The sequence below is a fragment of the Salmo salar genome, chromosome 07, assembly GCF_965601325.2.
Source record: "Salmo salar chromosome 07, fSalSal1, whole genome shotgun sequence".
NCBI classification, from domain to species: domain Eukaryota; kingdom Metazoa; phylum Chordata; class Actinopteri; order Salmoniformes; family Salmonidae; genus Salmo; species Salmo salar.
The window spans coordinates 12,730,718-12,750,513 of record NC_138297.1 but is presented as its reverse complement, the minus strand read 5'-3'; the positions used below and the strand labels follow the sequence as shown (position 1 = coordinate 12,750,513).

The window sequence follows — 19,796 nt, the reverse complement described above, 5'->3', positions numbered from 1 at the left end:
GTGAAGCCATGAGAGATTCTGATGCATTTTAGCAATATTCATTCTGTTAGAGCAATGAAGAGGTAATCTAACAGCCCTGTTTGGAGCCATTTGGAGCTTTTTTATATCTTTCTTTGCTGCAGATGACCATATAACCAGACAGTACTCTAAGTGTGATAGGACCAGGGATTGACCATATAACTGGACAGTACTCTAAGTGTGATAGGACCAGGGATTGACCATATAACCAGACAGTACTCTAAGTGTGATAGGACCAGGGATTGATCATATAACTGGACAGTACTCTAAGTGTGATAGGACCAGGGATTGACCATATAACCAGACAGTACTCTAAGTGTGATAGGACCAGGGATTGACCATATAACCAGACAGTACTCTAAGTGTGATAGGACCAGGGATTGACCATATAACTGGACAGTGCTCTAAGTGTGATTGGACCAGGGATTGAATCACATGATTCAGAATGCTAGATGTTACCTACTCTGAACATTTTCTTGTAACAGCAATTCCCTTACCCATCTTAATAACAATATTATCTATGTGTTCTGACCATGATAAAGCTGCATCCAACATGACACATAGAGGTTTGTTTTTTTTCACTTGCTCTACATGTATTCTATTCATCGACAAATTAATTTGGGTGTCATCAGCAGGCATATATCTTGAACCAAATACAATACATTTAGTTTTAGAAATGTTCAACACCAATTTGTTCATATCAACCCACTCAGACACCATTCTTAGTTCACTGCTCAGTACATCTGTTAGCTCATTACATTCTGATGCTGCACTATACATTGTAGAGTCATCAGCATACATGACCACTCTTGCTTTGTTCATTATTGAAGGTAAATCATTAGTAAAGATAGAGAAGTGGGCTTGGGCAGGTTCCTTGAGGAACACCACAATGTATATCTTTACTATTTGAAAGGCTACCGTTAAAGAACATGTTTTGCCTTCTCCTGGATAGATGGCTTTCCATCCAGGATAGAGCTGCATCCTTAAAACCATAACATTTGAGTTTTCCTAGTAACAGTTCATGATCAAATACATCAAATGCAGCACTGAAATCCAGCAACACTGAACCAACTAACTTCCTGTCATCCATACTCTTTAACCAATCATCTGTCATTTGGCCGTACTCGTAGAATGCCCTTCTTTGTATGCATGCTGGAAACCCGTTATCAGACCATTACATGAAAAATAATCCTTGATTTGTACAGATAACATTTTTTCCAACAGGCGGGGAAGCTTATAGGACGACTATTAGGACCAGTGAATGCAGATTTTTTTATCCTTAGGTAGTGGAATAACCTTTGTGTAACGGCCGTCGTTGAAGAGAGTAGACCAAGGCGCAACGTGGTTAGTGCTCATCATGAATTTATTAAAGATAGACCACTTTAAACAAAAAAAAGAAGAAACCGACAGCCAAACAGTTCTGTCAGGTGCAAAACACTAAACAGAAAATGAACTACCCACAAACCCCAAAGGAAAACAGGCTGCCTAAGTATGACTCCCAATCAGCGACAACGACGTACAGCTGTCCCTGATTGAGAGCCATACCAGGCCAAAACAAAGAAATACAAAGCATAGAAAAAAGGACATAGAATGCCCACCCAAATCACACCCTGACCAACCTAAATAGAGAAATAAAAAAGGCTCTCTCAGGTCAGGGCGTGACACTTTGACTCTTTCCAGACTTCTGGGCACACCCCATACATCAAGCACTTATTAAAAATATGAGAGATTGGTGTAGAAATTTGGTTAGCTGTAATAACTCTAAACAATTTGGCATCTAGATTATCTGTACCAGGTGACTTGTCATCCGAAAGAGACAACAGCATCCTTTCTACCTCTTCCCTTTCTACTTGAGGAAATTTGAACCTGCATTGCCTCTCCTTCATGATACAATCTTTTATAAGGGTATATGACATGGAGGCGTCAGTTGGAATCATAGCGTTCCTCAATTTGTCCACTTTGCCTGTAAAATATTAATTAAAGTAGTTTGCGATGTCATGTGGTTTTGTAATAAATATACCCTCTGATTCAACAAAAAGAGGCAGACATGTTTAAATTCCTACCCATAATTGTGTTTAACGTTCTCCACAGCTTTTTCCCATCACCCTTTACTTCATCAATTTGGTGCTGATAGAATCCCTTCTTCTTTCCTTTGTTTAGCTTGGTCACAAGAGTTCTTTATTTACAATAACTTTGCTTATCAAACAAAGTACCAGATTTATCTGCTACTTTTTTGGCATCATAACGTTGAATCATTACATTTCTCAGCTCATCATCAATCCATGGGGCACCATTTGACCTCAGTGCATTTTCTTAAAGGAGCGTGCTTATCAGCTATACTCATAAATAATTTCATAAACAAACTTAATGACATTTCAGGATCATCCTTACTACACACTTCTAACCATTGCACATTCTTAATCTCATCCACAAATGAGTCCTGATTGAACCATCTGTAGGACCTTGGGTAGATTACCGTAGGGCCAGCCTTTGGTATTTTAGTTTTCCTAGTGAGTGAGTCCTGATTGAACCCTCTGTAGGACCTTCAGTAGATTACCGTAGGGCCAGCCTTTGGTATTTTAGTTTTCCTAGTGAGTGAGTCCTGATTGAACCCTCTGTAGGACCTTCAGTAGATTACCGTAGGGCCAGCCTTTGGTATTTTAGTTTTCCTAGTGAGTGAGTCCTGATTGAACCCTCTGTAGGACCTTCAGTAGATTACCGTAGGGCCAGCCTTTGGTATTTTAGTTTTCCTAGTGAGTGAGTCCTGATTGAACCCTCTGTAGGACCTTCAGTAGATTACCGTAGGGCCAGCCTTTGGTATTTTAGTTTTCCTAGTGAGTGCAACCAAGTTATGATCACTGTAACCTAGTGCCACCGATACAGCTTTAGAACAATGTTCAGCCATGTTAGTAAAAATGTGATTGATATACAGTGGGGCAAAAAAGTATTTAGTCAGCCACCAATTGTGCAAGTTCTCCCACTTAAAAAGATGAGAGGCCTGTAATTTTCATCATAGGTACAACTCAACTATGACAGACAAAATGAGAAAAAAAATGCAGAATATCACATTGTAGGATTTTTAATGAATTTATTTGCAAATTATGGTGGAAAATAAGTATTTGGTCACCTACAAACAAGCAAGATTTCTGGCTCTCACAGACCTGTAACTTCTTCTTTAAGAGGCTCCTCTGTCCTTCACTCGTTACCTGTATTAATGGCACCTGTTTGAACTTGTTATCAGTATAAAAGACACCTGTCCACAACCTCAAACAGTCACACTCCAAACTCCACTATGGCCAAGACCAAAGAGCTGTCAAAGGACACCAGAAACAAAATTGTAGACCTGCACCAGGCTGGGAAGACTGAATCTGCAATAGGTAAGCAGCTTGGTTTGAAGAAATCAACTGTGGGAGCAATTATTAGGAAATGGAAGACATACAAGACCACTGATAATCTCCCTCGGTCTGGGGCTCCACGCAAGATCTCACCCCGTGGGGTAAAAATGATCACAAGAACGGTGAGCAAAAATCCCAGAACCACACGGGGGGACCTAGTGAATGACCTGCAGAGAGCTGGGACCAAAGTAACAAAGCCTACCATCAGTAACACACTACGCCGCCAGGGACTCAAATCCTGCAGTGCCAGACGTGTCCCCCTGCTTAAGCCAGTACATGTCCAAGCCCGTCTGAAGTTTGCTAGAGAGCATTTAGATGATCCAGAAGAGGATTGGGAGAATGTCATATGGTCAGATGAAACCAAAATATAACTTTTTGGTAAAAACTCAACTTGTCGTGTTTGGAGGACAAAGAATGCTGAGTTGCATCCAAAGAACACCATACCTACTGTGAAGCATGGGGGTGGAAACATCATGCTTTGGGGCTGTTTTTCTGCAAAGGGACCAGGACGACTGATCCGTGTAAAGGAAAGAATGTATGCGGCCATGTATCGTGAGATTTTGAGTGAAAACCTCCTTCCATCAGCAAGGGCATTGAAGATGAAACGTGGCTGGGTCTTTCAGCATGACAATGATCCCAAACACACCGCCCGGGCAACGAAGGAGTGGCTTCGTAAGAAGCATTTCAAGGTCCTGGAGTGGCCTAGCCAGTCTCCAGATCTCAACCCCATAGAAAATCTTTGGAGGGAGTTGAAAGTCTGTGTTGCCCAGCGACAGCCCCAAAACATCACTGCTCTAGAGGAGATCTACATGGAGGAATGGGCCAAAATACCAGCAACAGTGTGTGAAAACCATGTGAAGACTTACAGAAAACGTTTGACCTGTGTCATTGCCAACAAAGGGTATATAACAAAGTATTGAGATAAACTTTTGTTATTGACCAAATACTTATTTTCCACCATAATTTGCAAATAAATTCATTAAAAATCCTACAAGGCCTCTCATCTTTTTAAGTGGGAGAACTTGCACAATTGGTGGCTGACTAAATACTTTTTTGCCCCACTGTAAGTTGATGATGTAATACCCAACCTATTAGTGAACGTTCTGGTTGGTAGTCATAACTTGGGTCAGGTTACATTCACTGGTAACAGAAATAACTTACTTTCTCTTTGGACAGTTTGTATTAAAAAAAATCCATATTCATATCTCCCAAAAAATATATTTCCCTATTTTCATCAGATACCTTATCCAACATTTCGCAAATGACATCAAGATATTTGACATCAGCACTAGGTGGCCTATAGCAGCAACCAACTACTATAGGTTTTAAATGTGTTAAATACACTTGTACCCATAGAGCCTCTATTCCATTCAACATTAAGTCCTTACGTTGTTTTACTGGAATATGAATCTGGATGTAAACTGCAACTCCACCTCCATATCTATTTCTGTCCCTCCTGAAAAAACTGTGTCCATGTATAGAGATCTCAGCATCCTCAAAAGAATAGTCCAAGTGAGTCTCTGATATTACCAATACATGAATATTGTTTGACTGCACTAGACAGCAAATTTCATAAATTCTGTTCCTTAAACTGCATATATTCAAGTGAGCAATTAACAGACCTTTCTTTGGTATATTTACAGTATTTACATGTCCAAACATGAATCAGTAGTTGGAATCTGAGAGAGAGAGATACTCAGTGTGTGTATGTGGGTAATGTATACTTCAATAACAGGTTTTTCTTATTTTTCATGTAAAATACTCATTTTGGTATAGTCTATGTGTCCATATTGTCCACGAGTTTTAGTGGATAGACCATTTGGTGAAAGAGAAAATAGCCTAATTTAATGAAAAAGCATATAATCAACATTTAGAAAGATTTTATAGAAATCAGATGCAACAATGTGGAGTGGCTTTATAGTTAGTTGCGTGATGACATCACGTCCCCCGAGTACCTTCAAAATTATTTGGCAAAAATAATTTATTCAAAGAATCCTCTTTTTCATCATCATTTGTCGCAAAAAAGAAAGTTAGACAAATAATAATCCATCCCTGCCAAACAGCTTTTTTTATCGTTCTTTAGAGCATTTCTCCGATCTGCTGTTTCCATTACACACGTCAAGATGTTTTTGTTTTGAGATATTGCCTTTGTCAATGGAAACCTGCCTAATTACATAATTAGCAATTAACTCTGCTACCCTTCCAACTATAGACTACTTCTGCCCCCAGTTTAGCCCCAAAACATTGACAACAAAAACATATAGACATAGTCAAATAGGTGTATAAAATATAAAGGATACTTCTTGCTGAAACCCTCATATTAAACACCAATGGTATTCACTAAGTTGATGTTTATATTTAAGATAATGTTTTAGAGCTTTGTCAATCTATTTTTCATATTTAAAACATCTTGTTTTATTATTTGATCTTTTACATGTTGTGAAAATGACCTAAAATCCTTGAAAGTTTCCGTACATCTGCTAGTTTACTGGTACATTTTCTCACCGGTAAAATTCCCTCCCTTTGAAACGCTATACAGAATACTGTCCCCCTGTGTAGCGTCAAATCCTGTCGCTCTGTGTCAAGTGAAATACTTCCCCCTAGTGGCGCATACAGTACAATGCAATCCCAATTACCATATGAATGCAGTGTGGAATTCAGATCATATGCTTACCACACATAGAATACTATTCCTCTGTGTATACTGGTATTCCACAGTAAAGCATTTGACATTGTTCCCCTGCGCATACCTTATGTGCAGTAACAGTACTGTCCCCACTTTTATGCCATGATACCGTTTTATTTCATACGCGTGCGACGCCTAAAGGTGTCCCCCCTCCTGTCTCCAGGTTCGTATGGCCCTGAAGCGGGCGGAGAAGGAGATGCAGACAGAGTGGTCGGTGCCAGACGCCCTACAGATGTGGCTACAACTCACCCACGAGGTGGAGGTCCAGTACTACAACATCAAGAAACACAGTGCGGAGCTACAGCTCACGGTCGCTAAGGAAGAGGTAACTTCCTGGAGAACAAATGACATCACTAAGACATCACTTCCTTTGAGAGAGTAGGAGCAGACTTTAGGGGGATTTTGGGGTGTAACAGGGTTTGGTCTCACATCTCACTGGGTTCTGAATTTGTAAACGAGTTAAGTGTTCAATTCTGAGGTGCAATTTGGAACAAGCGTTGCCCTTGTATAATTGAAAACTTACACGCACGCACGTAAGCACACACACAAGCATGCACACAGACACACGGACAGGCAGACGCACCCACACACACACACAAAGAAACAAAATTAAAGGTTTTTTTCCTAATGAGTTTTTTAATGACACAGCTAAATTACTTTTTAATTGCATTGTTTGTTTTTGCCTTTGTTTTTGCCTTTGCAGCGAGACTGACTCATCAGGGAATTTCAGAAGTCTATTAAACGCGGCGCTGTGACAGCACAAACCATGAGACACAGCAATATGTTGCTCTCATTAAAGTAGATGTGGCCCAATTTGAGGACTTATTGATAAACCTAGTCTCTGTAGTAAATTATATTGTATATCAGTCTGGATACCAGTCTGTTTCTTCTCTAGCCAACAGATATGTACAGTACCTTCAGAAAGTATTCATACCCCTTCACTTATTCCACATTTTGTTGTGTTACAGCCTGAATTCAAAAAATGTATTACTTTGACTTTGTATCTCACCCATCTACACACAATACCCCATAATGACAAAGTAAAAACATGTTTTTAGAAATGTTTGCAAATGTATTGAAATACAGAAATACAGTATCTCATTTACATAAGTATTCACACTTCTGAGTCAATACACGTTAGAATCACCTTTGGCAGCGATAACAGCTGTGAGTCTTTATGGGTAATTCTCGAAGAGCTTTGCGCACATGTATTAACAATTATTCAAGCTCTGTCGAGTTGGTTGTTGATCATTGCTAGCCAGTCATTTTCAAGTCAAGCCGATTTAAGACAAAAGTATAACTGGGCCACACAGGAACATTCAATGTTGTCTTGGTATGCAACTCCAGTGTATAATTGGCCTGGTGTTTCAGGTTTCCTTCCTCTCCGGAAACTGAGTTAGGAAGGACGCCTATATCGTTGTATTGATACCATCCATCCAAAGTGTAATTAATAACTTCACCATGCTCAAAGGGATATTCAGTGCCTGCTTTTTGAAATGTTTTACTCGTCTACCAATAGGTCCCCTTCTTTGCGAGGCATTGGAAAACCTTCTTAGTCTTGGTGGTTAAATCTGTTTGAAATTCACTGCTCGTCTGAGGGACCTTACAGATACTGTAATTGTATATGTAGGGAACAGAAATGAGGTAATCATAAAAAAATCATGTTAAACACTTTTATTGCACACAGAGTGAGTCCATGCAACTTATTTGACTTGTTAAGCACATTTTTACTCCTGAACATATTTAGGCTTGCCATAACGAAGGGGTTGAATACTTATTGACTCAAGATGTTTCAGCTTTTCATTTTTAATTAGTAAAAATGTCTAAAAAGATCATTCCACTTTGACATTATGGGCTTATTCTGTGTTGGCCAGTGACAAAACATCTCAGTTTAATCCATTGTAAATTCAGGCTGTAACATGACAAAATGTGGAAAAAGTCAAGGGGTGTGAATACTTTCTGAAGGCACTGTAGCAATGTTGAATTTATTCATGAACAGCTGCTACAATGGGCCGATTTTTGACAAGATAAGGCATGAACATGCATTGTAGCATAGAATGGAAATATTGAATGATAGTGGGGATAGTGGAGATCCGTCATATAGTGTTAGGTTCTAATTCTCAGAGTAAAAACTCAACCGACATTATGTAAGCTTCACCAAGTTTATTCTTCCCAGAGGGTCAATACAGCTGCATTAGACAAAAACATTTTCACACATGCACTGATATTTAACCCTTCCTCCTAGGCTGTCTCCTCCTACACATCTGTACAAACATTGTGTCTTTACTGCTCGGCAGGAAACTAAGTGATACGGGCCATAAACTTTTATTTCTCCGCTGACCTGACCTGATCTTGATGCCCCTTCATCACTAATCCATGTCTCTCTCCCCTTATCAATGCCTGCAATATGTGATCACTTCCCTGCACTCAATATTTCAATAAGACACCTGCCATAATGTAAATGTTATACATTACCCTCTCTCCCTCAGTGACATGAATAAGTATATTTCATATTCTCAGAACCCAACAGTGTCTATGTCTTTGTGTCAGGCAGAGAAAATCAAGAGAAAGAGGAGTAGTGTGTTTGGGACCCTTCACGTCGCTCACAGCTCATCACTGGACGAGGTGGACCACAAGATCCTAGAGGCCAAGTAAGAGAAGACGCATGTTCACCGTTCATTTACTCTGCTGTCAGGTCAGGGTGCTGTGCATTGTCACCCTGATCCGAATGTCTTTGTCCATTGAGCTGAATTGATGTGAGACGGTTGATGTGGAAAGGCTTGGGGATTTATGACAGATCTATTGCTTACTGACTGAGGCTAGCAGGATCCCCACATATGTCAAACTCTGCCTATCGGGTATACATATCTATTACAGTAACTTGTTGTCCATGCATTAGTGGTATCTGCTTCAAATATCAACACAGAAACCCAAGTGTCTGGATAAAGGCCAGTACTGCCAGAAGAGGTGGGTTCCTCTCTAGGTTTCTTCCTTCTAGGGAGATTCGCCACCGTGTCTCTACTTCTGCTTGCTCTTTGAGGTCTATGCCGGTTTGCTGTGAAAGCACATAGTGATAACTACTGGTATAAAAATGGCTTTCTAAATCCATTTGATTGTTTCCAGGAAGTCCCTGTCGGAGGTGACGGCCTGCCTGAGGGAGCGCCTCCACCGCTGGCAGCAGATGGAGAAGCTGTGCGGCTTCCCCCTGGTGCACAACGCTGGGCTGCCCAGCCTGACTGCCACCCTGTACTCAGACCACAGCTGGGTGGTCATGCCCCGCGTCTCCGTGCCCCCCTATCCCATCGCCGGCGGGGTGGACGACCTCGATGAGGACACGCCTCCAATCATTCCACAGTTAACCTGTAAGTGTGGAGGTTGTCATGGAAATGCAAAAATACTCCATTTAGAGTTGTAAAGTGACAGAGTGTATGGTCAGTATGACCTCAACAAGGCTCAAATAGATTTAAAATGTGTGTTTTTAATTTTTGTGTATTCAGTGTCCACTATGTATGATTATGATAGTAACCATACAAACCCCTCTCTCTGTTTTTTCCCAGCAGCCTCTATGATGCGGCCCCCTTTAACACGCAATAGCAGCATGTGCCGTTCCCGCCGGAGCCTCTACAGCACTTCAATGACGTCAGCCGACCCCGACCTGCTCTCCATGACCAGCTCACCCCTCTCCTATCATCCCGAGGGGGAAGAGGGATACATCTTCTTCATGGAGAGAAAGGGGTATGTTACCTTAAACCACTTCTGCCCTATTTTTGTGCAGGTCCGTTTATGATAATGCATTCAGAATAGAAACGGGAAAGGGAGATACCAAGTCAGTTGTATAACTTAACCTCTTGGGGCTATGTGGGACGCTAGCGTGCCACCCGTGGTGCACCCTATCAACAGCAGGTGCATTTCAAGAGCGGCAAATTTGAAACCAAATAAATGTCAAAATTCAAATTTTTCAAACATACAACTATCTTACACCCTTTGAAAGATAAACATCTCCTTAATCTAACCACGTTGTCCGATTTCAAAAAGGTTTTACGGCGAAAGCATAAAGTTAGATTATGTTAGGAGAGTACATTGACAATAGCTGTGTCTAATGTTTTGTCAATTCAAAGACAGGCGTCACCAAAACCATAAAAACGGCTAAAATGATGCACTAACCTTTTACAATCTCCATCAGATGACACTCCTAGGACATTATGTTAGACAATGCATGCATTTTTAGTTCTATCAAGTTCATATTTATATCCAAAAACAGCGTTTTACTATGGCGTTGATGTTCAGGAAATCGTTTCCCTTCAATAACCGGCAGTCAAGTCAGCACCACAAATTAAATAATTAAAATTAGAAAACATTGGTAAAATATTATATTGTCATTTAAAGAATTATAGATTTACATCTCTTGAATGCAATCGACTTGCCAGATTTAAAAATAACCTTACTGGGAAATCACACTTTGCAATAATCTGAGCACTGCGCCCAGAAAAATACGCTTTGCGATACAGACAAATGGCCATGTTGGAGAGATCTAAAATCGAAAATACTATGTAAATAATCCATTACCTTTGATTCTCTTCATCAGATGTCACTTCCAGGAATCCCAGGTCCATAACGAATGTAGTTTTGTTCAAAAAAGCTCATCATTTATGTCCAAAAAGCTCTGTGTTGTTAGCACATGATCTAAGCCCGCCGGACTTCACTTCATGAACGAGGGGAAAAAATATATTTACGTTCGTTCAAACATGTCAAACGTTGTATAGCATAAATCATTAGTGCCTTTTTTAACCAGAACATGAATAATATTCAAGGTGGACGAATGCATTCTCTTTTAAAACGTTTTGGAACGAGGGTACCCAACATGACCTCGCGCGCCAGAGTCTAATCGGCCATCACCGTTCCAAGGCTCTTGTTCGGTCAGATCTCATAGTAGAAGATTCAAAACACTTTGTAAAGGCTGGTGACATCTAGTGGAAGCAATAGGAAGTGCCAAAACATTAATCAACAACTGTGTGTTTCAATGGCATTGGCTTAAAGGTAATTCAACACATCAGGTATCCACTTCCTGTCAGAAAATGTCTCAGGGTTTTGCCTGCCAAATGAGTTCTGTTATACTCACAGACACCATTCAAACAGTTTTAGAAACTTTAGGGTGTTTTCTATCCATATATAATAAGTATATGCATATTCTAGTTACTGGGTAGGATTAGTAACCAGATTAAATCGGGTACGTTTTTTTATCCAGCCGTGAAAATACTGCCCCCTAGCCCCAAAAGGTTAATACATTCAACTGAAATGTGTCTTGTGCATCTAACCCAACCCCTCTGAATCAGAGGGGTCTGAATCGTTGAATATGTGCTGATATGACTTTCACTTTGCTTGCTCTCTGTTCTATCTCTTACTTTCTCTCTCTGCTGTCTCTCTCTACTGTCTCTCTCTGCTCTGTCTCTCTCTCTCTCTCTCTCTCTCTCTCTGCCGCTCTCTCTCTCTCTCTCTCTGCCGCTCTCTCTCTCTCTCTCTGCCGCTCTCTCTCTCTCTGCCACTCTCTGCCTCTCGCTCTGCCTCTCGCGCTCTGCTCTGTCTTTTTTTTTCTCTCTCTCGCTCTCTCTCTTGCTCTCGCTCTCTCTGTGTGTGTGTTCTGTCTCTTACTCTCTCTATCTCCCCCTCTCAGAGACAGGGATATTCAGGACACGTGTTCAGACACAGACTCTCTCAACTCCTCCATGGGGCGTAAACAGTCCTACACCAACCCCTGCACACCGGGCCCAGAGACCCCCTACCGCAAGATCTCCCGTGAGGAGCTGATGATGCTGAGCCAGCAGGAGCCTCAGTCTTATGTCCGAGACTCACCCCCTCCTCAAGGGGGATCTTCGGCCCCCTCCCCAGCCCTGGAGCACCACAGACACAAACACAAGGGTTCGCCCGACCTCACCCGTGGATCTATCCCAGAGTCCCACAGCATGTCCTTCGCCACTTCGTCGGCAGGCAATAAGGCCATGTACAACGGCATCCTGGAGAAGTCCTATAGCATGGGCCAGCTGCCCGCGAGCATGACAGGGGCAGGGGGGGTGGCGGTCGGGCGCTACCCGTCCCTCACCTCAATGGACAGTGAGGGCAGAGGGGTGGGGGCCAAGGAGCAGAAGCAACCGAGTACCTCCTCCCAGGACTCCAGTGGCAACGGAGACAAGGCCAAGAGGTCCTCGTCCAAAATCAAGAGCTTGTTCAAGAAGAAAAAATAGTCCTACACACATAGAGAGATTCTAGCCTTAATAAAAAATGGCTGTCATCAAAGGAAGCCACAACATTATTTTTGTTCCTTTTTTTTTCTTCCAAGATGGAATGTATCTCTGGCTGGACCCCTCAGACCTCTTCCAGATCGGTAGCCTTATTTTTCAATAATGCCTTTTTTTTTTCACTCATAGGGCGTTGCTGATGCATACCAGATCTTACAACACCTGGATAGGTATTTTACTTATCAGCTAACCACATCATATGTTGTAGCAATCTGTCAGTCGATGATGTGGCGCGCAAACATTGGTTGATGCATGCAACGTATGAGTAGGGGAACGCGACCATAGCCTCACATTTAAGCCTTCAAAGGTCACAGAAAAGTCAAAAGGTCAAGGGTCGTGCCAGCTGCCGTCGCCCAGGCAATCGTGAAGAGCATTAGCCTGGTCACTTCTCTTGTCTTCTCTTGTTCTTTTTGAGTTAAAGAACCAAAAAATAAATAACACTTGTTCTATCTGGAAACTGAGGGGGTTTACATGGTGGGCTTGTTAGCTTGACATCACTTCCTGTCTGACAGAGGCTCCTGAGCTCTGGACTCATTTCCTTTGAGAAATAAAAATCCTGCTGAGTTTGTTGCACTACTGCCTTCCTGGTTTCTGGGAAAGGACCGCCGCTGCGTGCGGAGTAAATATTGATGTGTAGAAGAGAATGATGTATGTATAGAGGCCTTGGGGAGATGCAACACGTGGTAGACTATTGCAGCCAGAACCAGTTGGTGCGTTTTCCAATGTCTCTCGTTATGGATTGTTCGATACACACACACACACACACACACACACACACACACACACAGAGTGAGGTTCGAAATTATTGACACCCTTGATGATGAGCAATAATGACTGTATAAAATAATTAATGAGCTATATTCTATTCTAAAAATAATTTTACTATACTAAACAAAATATAAACACAGCAATTTCTAAGATTTTACTGAGTTACAGTTAAGGAATTCTTATAAGGAATTGTCAATTTAAATAAATGCATTAGGCCCTAATTTCACATGATTGGGAAATACAGATATGAATCTGCTGGTCACAAATACCTTTAAAAAAATGTAGGGGTGTGGATCAGAAAACCTGTCAGTATCTGGTATGACCACCGTTTGACTCATGCATTGTGGCACATCTCCTTCGTATAGAGTTGATCAGGCTGTTGATTGTGGCCTGTGGAATGTTGTCCCACTCCTCTTCAATGGCTGTGCGAAGTTGCTGGATATTGGCGGGAACTGAAACACGTTATCGAACATGTCGATCCAGAGCATCCCAAACATGCTCAATGGAAGACATTTCTGGTGAGTATGCAAGCCATGGAAGAACTGGGACATTTTCACCTTCCAGAAATTGTGTACAGATCCTTGCGACATGGGGCCGGGCATTATCATGCTGAAACATGAGGTAATGGCTGCGGATGAATGACATGACAACGGGCCTTAGGATCTTGACACGGTATCTCTGTGCATTCAAATTGCCATCGATAAAATGCAATGTGTTCGTTGTCTGTAGCTTATGCCTGCCCATACCATAACCCCACCTCCATCATGGGGCACTCTGTTCACAACGTTGTTCTCAGAAAACCGCTCGCCCACACGACGCCATGCAACAGCTCTGGTGGACATTCCTGGACACCCCTAAAGTTTCTTATAAATAAATAGTCAAAAGTGTAGTATTTGGTCCCATATTCCTGCCACGTAACAACTACATCAAGCTTGTTACTCTACAAACTTGTTGGATGTATTTGCAGTTTATTTGGTTATTTCTCACTCTTTTTCTTTTTTTTCCCAGGAGAAATTAATGGTAATTAATGTATTCTGTCATTTTGGAGTCACTTCTCTTATAAATAAGAATATAATAATTTCTTAAAAACTTCTATTGAGTTTTGGTTCTGAACACTTAATGAGTCAAAGACGAACTCCACCCTACACATCCTCAATGTAACGTAACAATCAAAACGCTTTCATCCTATGATGTAATTCCTTTGAAGCATGCCTCTTTGAGTGACAAATACTGGAGAAAAAAGTCAAAGTAATTCACTGAAGACAGCATTGTTATAGAATATGTTTCTAAACATTTCTACATTAATGTGGATGCACAATTCTGAATTTTCCATAATCACGATACCAAGTGTTTAGAAACATATTCTATTTTAGCAATGAGGCCCGAGGGGGTGTGGTATATGGCCAATATACCACGGCTAAGGGCTGTTCTTATGCACGATGCAATGTGGAGTGCCTGGATACAGCCCTTAGCCGTGGTATATTGGCCATATACCACAAACCCCCGAAGTGCCTTATTACTATTATAAACTGGTTACCAACGTAATTAGAACAGTAAAAATACATGTTTTGTCATACCTGTGGTATACGGCTGTTAGCCAATCAGCATTCAGGGCTCGAACCACCTTGTTTATAATCTTATTTATAATAAAAGTGACTCCAAAATGACAATACATTATTTACCAATCATTTCTACTGGGCACAAAATAATCTGAAACGCAACCAAAACAAACAGCAAATGCATCCAACAAGCTTGACGTAGTCGTTACGTGGCAGGAATATGGAACCAAATACAAAAATGTTGACTCATTTCTTTTTTATGAAGAATCTTTAGGGGTGCCAATAATTCTGACCCTTTTTGCGGGGAAAAAATAATTACTTGTTAAACAAAATCTAATTCGTATAAAAAAGCATAATTTTCCTTTATTTATTTGTTTTTGCAATATTGCTCAGTGTTTGAATTATTTATTGCTCATCTTTATTGAGGTCAATAATGTCAGACCTCACTGTTTATACGCTTTGTTTTGACATTATTATGTTCTTGTAGATGTTTTGTAGACAATGTGATTTCTATTGGTGGGGGTTCACAAGGACTGACTGGTTTTTACTGAAGAGAGCTAAACAATATCCAGATTTGACCTGTACCCTTGTTACTTGTCGTTGTAAACTTTCGTAAGCTCTTCCCGAATATTTTACCATTACTTTCACCTGTTACCTCTCAACTTCCTTTTCCATCATTTACATACTCTATGATAGGGACTGGTCACTAGCAACATACATAGCAGGAGACAAGCCAAACCGAAGAGTAAAGTTAATTGTTGCTATTTTACGATATGCATTTGTAATATCAGAAGTCTGCAGATGTGACAAATTAGCTTTCATAGCACATCCCTACAGTCACCCATTTACCCCTACAGTCACCCATTTACCCCTACAGTCACCCATTTACCCCTACAGTCACCCATTTACCCCTACAGTCACCCATTTACCCATCTACAGCTACCTTTACCCATTTACCCCTACCGTTACCCATCTCCCCTACATTTACCCATCTACCCCTACCTTTACCCATCTACCCCTACCGTCACCCATCTACCCCTACCGTCACCCATCTACCCCTACCGTCAACCATCTACCCCTACCGTCACCCATCTACCCCTACCGTCACCCATCTACCCCTATCTTCCCATTTACCCTGTCTGTCCATCAAATCCCTGCCTCACCCCTGTCCCCTCTAAACCTCCCTGTCTGTCCATCAAATCCCTGCCTCACCCCTGTCCCCTCTAAACCTCCCTGTCTGTCCATCAAATCCCTGCCTCACCCCTGTCCCCTCTAAACCTCCCTGTCTGTCCATCAAATCCCTGCCTCACCCCTGTCCCCTCTAAACCTCCCTGTCTGTCCATCAAATCCCTGCCTCAAGCCCTGTCCCCTCTAAACCTCCCTGTCTGTCCATCAAATCCCTGCCTCACCCCTGTCCCCTCTAAACCTCCCAGTCTGTCCATCAAATCCCTGCCTCAAGCCCTGTCCCCTCTAAACCTCCCTGTCTGTCCATCAAATCCCTGCCTCACCCCTGTTCCCTCTAAACCTCCCTGTCTGTCCATCAAATCCCTGCCTCAAGCCCTGTCCTCTCTCATTGTTCTGTGTTTGCTCACCTCTGGGCCTATAGACTGAGTGCTCTGTTTCAAGGGTTCTCTGTTCTCACTGTGATTATACTGCCCTCACCCCTTCATCCCGGACAAGCCGTCATTACTGTCACATCATCCCTGTAACCCAAGACGGAGCTGATGTTGCTGCCTGGTACGGTGATGACGCGAATGGGATGACACAAAGGTTGTAGGTGGCGGCATTCCCGCCAGGAAGGAGAGTTCACGTGCTGTTACGGCACACGGACCCCAAAATAACGACTTATAGATGAGCAGAACATATGAATGTTTACGTGACTTTAGGGGATTTTTGAACATTTGGTGTGTGACTATTTGTATACCGTAGACAAATTAATAAAAAAACATTGCTGTCTTCAGTGAATTACTTTTTCCCAGTATTTGCCACCCAAAGACGCATTCTTTAAACAAATAACGTCACAGTATGAAAGCATATTTTATATTTACTTTACATTGAGGATGTGTAGGGTGGGGTTTGTCTTCGACGCGTTAGGTGTTCAGAACCAAAACTGACTCTGCATGGACGACTCACTCCCCACAGTGAAGAAACGTTTATGATTCCCAATTGTCTTCACAGGATAGTAGAAACAGAAGAAGAAGAAACAACATTTTGATGCTCCCGTTTGTCTTGAGAGTGGAGGAACAGTGACACGTCGAAGAAAGCAATGCATGATTGCTTTATCAATATGAATTGAATGTGATGAAAATTGAGCTGATGGTTCATCAATTCCACACACAGCAGGAAAGACCCGGGGCCGTCGGGCTCGGTGATGAATGTGTTGTTTGGCTGCCTCTGTACACAACATCCCAGCCTTCCACACATGTACACAAGCCCATTGGCTTGTCCCTCTCAGGGCGCAGTTCCAGAGACGACCACTGGGTTGCGGTAATATATTGGAGAAATCATAACTACTACCAAACACCTAAGGTGGTGCACCAGTGGAGGCTGGTGGGAGAATGGGCTCATTGTAATGGCTGGAATGGAATAAATGAAAAGGTATCAAACATATCCATTACATTGATTCTATTCCAGTCATTACAATGAGCCCATTCCCCCTAAAGCTCCTTCCACCAGCCGCCTCTGTGGCACATCATTTTACATTTTTACATTTTTAGTCATTTAGCAGACGCTCTTATCCAGAGCGACTTACAGTAGTGAATGCATACATTTCATTTCATTTTTTCTGTGCTGGCCCCCCGTGGGAATCGAACCCACAACCCTGGCGTTGCGAACACCATGTGTTGCAAACACCATGCTCTACCAACTGAGCTACAGGGAAGGCTATCATGTTTCTGCTGCAGGAGAGACATCTTCAGAAGGAACAAATGTAGGCTACAAACTGCACTTTGACATACAAGCTGATTCACCTGATTCTTAGTTGTGAGAATATGAGAGATGTCATTTCGTCTGCAGCCAAATGATTTGCTTGTTATCACTGAACCAAGATGACAGCACCTCGTCCTCCTGCGGTGTGTCCACTACTATCAGGGACCATTATATGCTTTAGGTTTAGTCTTATTTCAGAGGTTATTTACCTGGTATTCTCTGAGGAATGATGTGTTACCAATATATCAAATCTCAAGGAAACAAACATGTAAACATTAGCATGTACTTATGTGTGGTAATTATTTCATACTATCTCAAAGTAAACGCCAAAGTAAACAGCGGACTGTAAAACGCATCATTCCTCAAGTCAACACCAGCTGAAAGCTGAACCATTAAATCCCTACCGACGTGAAAGGGGGGGAAGGGTTAACACTAGCCCCCATAGTACTACTATCTACCCCCTCTCTCTCTCCTAGTGATAGTGATGATGGGTTAACTCTAGCCCCCATAGTACTACTATCTACCCCCTCTCTCTCTCCTAGTGGTGGTGATGATGGGTTAACACTAGCCCACATAGTACTACTATCTACCCCCTCTCTCTCTCCTAGTGGTGGTGATGGGTTAACACTAGCCCCCATAGTACTACTATCTACCCCCTCTCTCTCCTAGTGGTGGTGATGATGGGTTAACACTAGCCCACATAGTACTACTATCTACCCCCTCTCTCTCTCCTAGTGGTGGTGATGATGGGTTAACACTAGCCCCCATAGTACTACTATCTACCCCCTCTCTCTCTCCTAGTGGTGGTGATGGGTTAACACTAGCCCCCATAGTACTACTATCTACCCCCTCTCTCTCTCCTAGTGGTGGTGATGATGGGTTAACACTAGCCCACATAGTACTACTATCTACCCCCTCTCTCTCTCCTAGTGGTGATGATGGGTTAACACTAGCCCACATAGTACTACTATCTACCCCCTCTCTCTCTCCTATTGGTGATGATGGGTTAACACTAGCCCACATAGTACTACTATCTACCCCCTCTCTCTCTCCTAGTGGTGATGATGATGGGTTAACACTAGCCCACATAGTACTACTATCTACCCCCTCTCTCTCCTAGTGGTGGTGATGATGGGTTAACACTAGCCCACATAGTACTACTATCTACCCCCTCTCTCTCCTAGTGGTGATGATGGGTTAACACTAGCCCCCATAGTACTACTATCTACCCTCTCTCTCTCCTAGTGGTGATGATGGGTTAACACTAGCCCCCATAGTACTACTATCTACCCCCTCGCTCTCTCCTAGTGGTGGTGATGATGGGTTAACACTAGCCCACATAGTACTACTATCTACCCTCTCTCTCTCCTAGTGGTGATGATGGGTTAACACTAGCCCCCATAGTACTACTATCTACCCCCTCTCTCTCTCCTAGTGGTGGTGATGGGTTAACACTAGCCCACATAGTACTACTATCTACCCCCTCTCTCTCTCCTAGTGGTGGTGATGATGGGCTAACACTAGCCCCCATAGTACTACTATCTACCCCCTCTCTCTCTCCTAGTGGTGGTGATGATGGGTTAACACTAGCCCCCATAGTACTACTATCTACCCCCTCTCTCTGTCCTAGTGGTGATGATGGGTTAACACTAGCCCCCATAGTACTACTATCTACCCCCTCTCTCTCTCCTAGTGGTGGTGGTGATGGGTTAACACTAGCCCCCATAGTACTACTATCTACCCCCTCTCTCTCCTAGTGGTGATGATGGGTTAACACTAGCCCCCATAGTACTACTATCTACCCCCTCTCTCTCTCCTAGTGGTGGTGATGGGTTAACACTAGCCCACATAGTACTACTATCTACCCCCTCTCTCTCTCCTAGTGGTGGTGATGATGGGTTAACACTAGCCCACATAGTACTACTATCTACCCCCTCTCTCTCTCCTAGTGGTGGTGATGATGGGCTAACACTAGCCCCCATAGTACTACTATCTACCCACTCTCTCTCCTAGTGGTGGTGATGGGTTAACACTAGCCCACATAGTACTACTATCTACCCCCTCTCTCTCTCCTAGTGGTGATGATGGGTTAACACTAGCCCACATAGTACTACTATCTACCCCCTCTCTCTCTCCTAGTGGTGGTGAT

General features: G+C 42.4%; 1 protein-coding gene across 2 annotated transcripts in view; it reads left to right on the top strand.

Moving 5' to 3' along the window:
• The window catches only part of stim2b (stromal interaction molecule 2b), a 95,860-nt gene extending 79,185 nt beyond the window's left edge, over window positions 1–16,675 (top strand). The window contains exons 8-12 of one of the 2 annotated variants that reach the window (XM_045721489.2): window positions 6,263–6,424; window positions 8,650–8,750; window positions 9,223–9,461; window positions 9,660–9,834; window positions 11,771–16,675. In XM_045721489.2, the coding sequence (XP_045577445.1) occupies window positions 6,263–6,424; window positions 8,650–8,750; window positions 9,223–9,461; window positions 9,660–9,834; window positions 11,771–12,338 (1,245 nt within the window). In that variant the 3' untranslated portion in view covers window positions 12,339–16,675. Of the gene's footprint in view, window positions 1–6,262; window positions 6,425–8,649; window positions 8,751–9,222; window positions 9,462–9,656; window positions 9,835–11,770 lie in introns of both variants that reach the window. The other variant, XM_045721488.2, reaches the window with a different exon arrangement.
• Window positions 16,676–19,796: the final 3,121 nt, after the last annotated feature.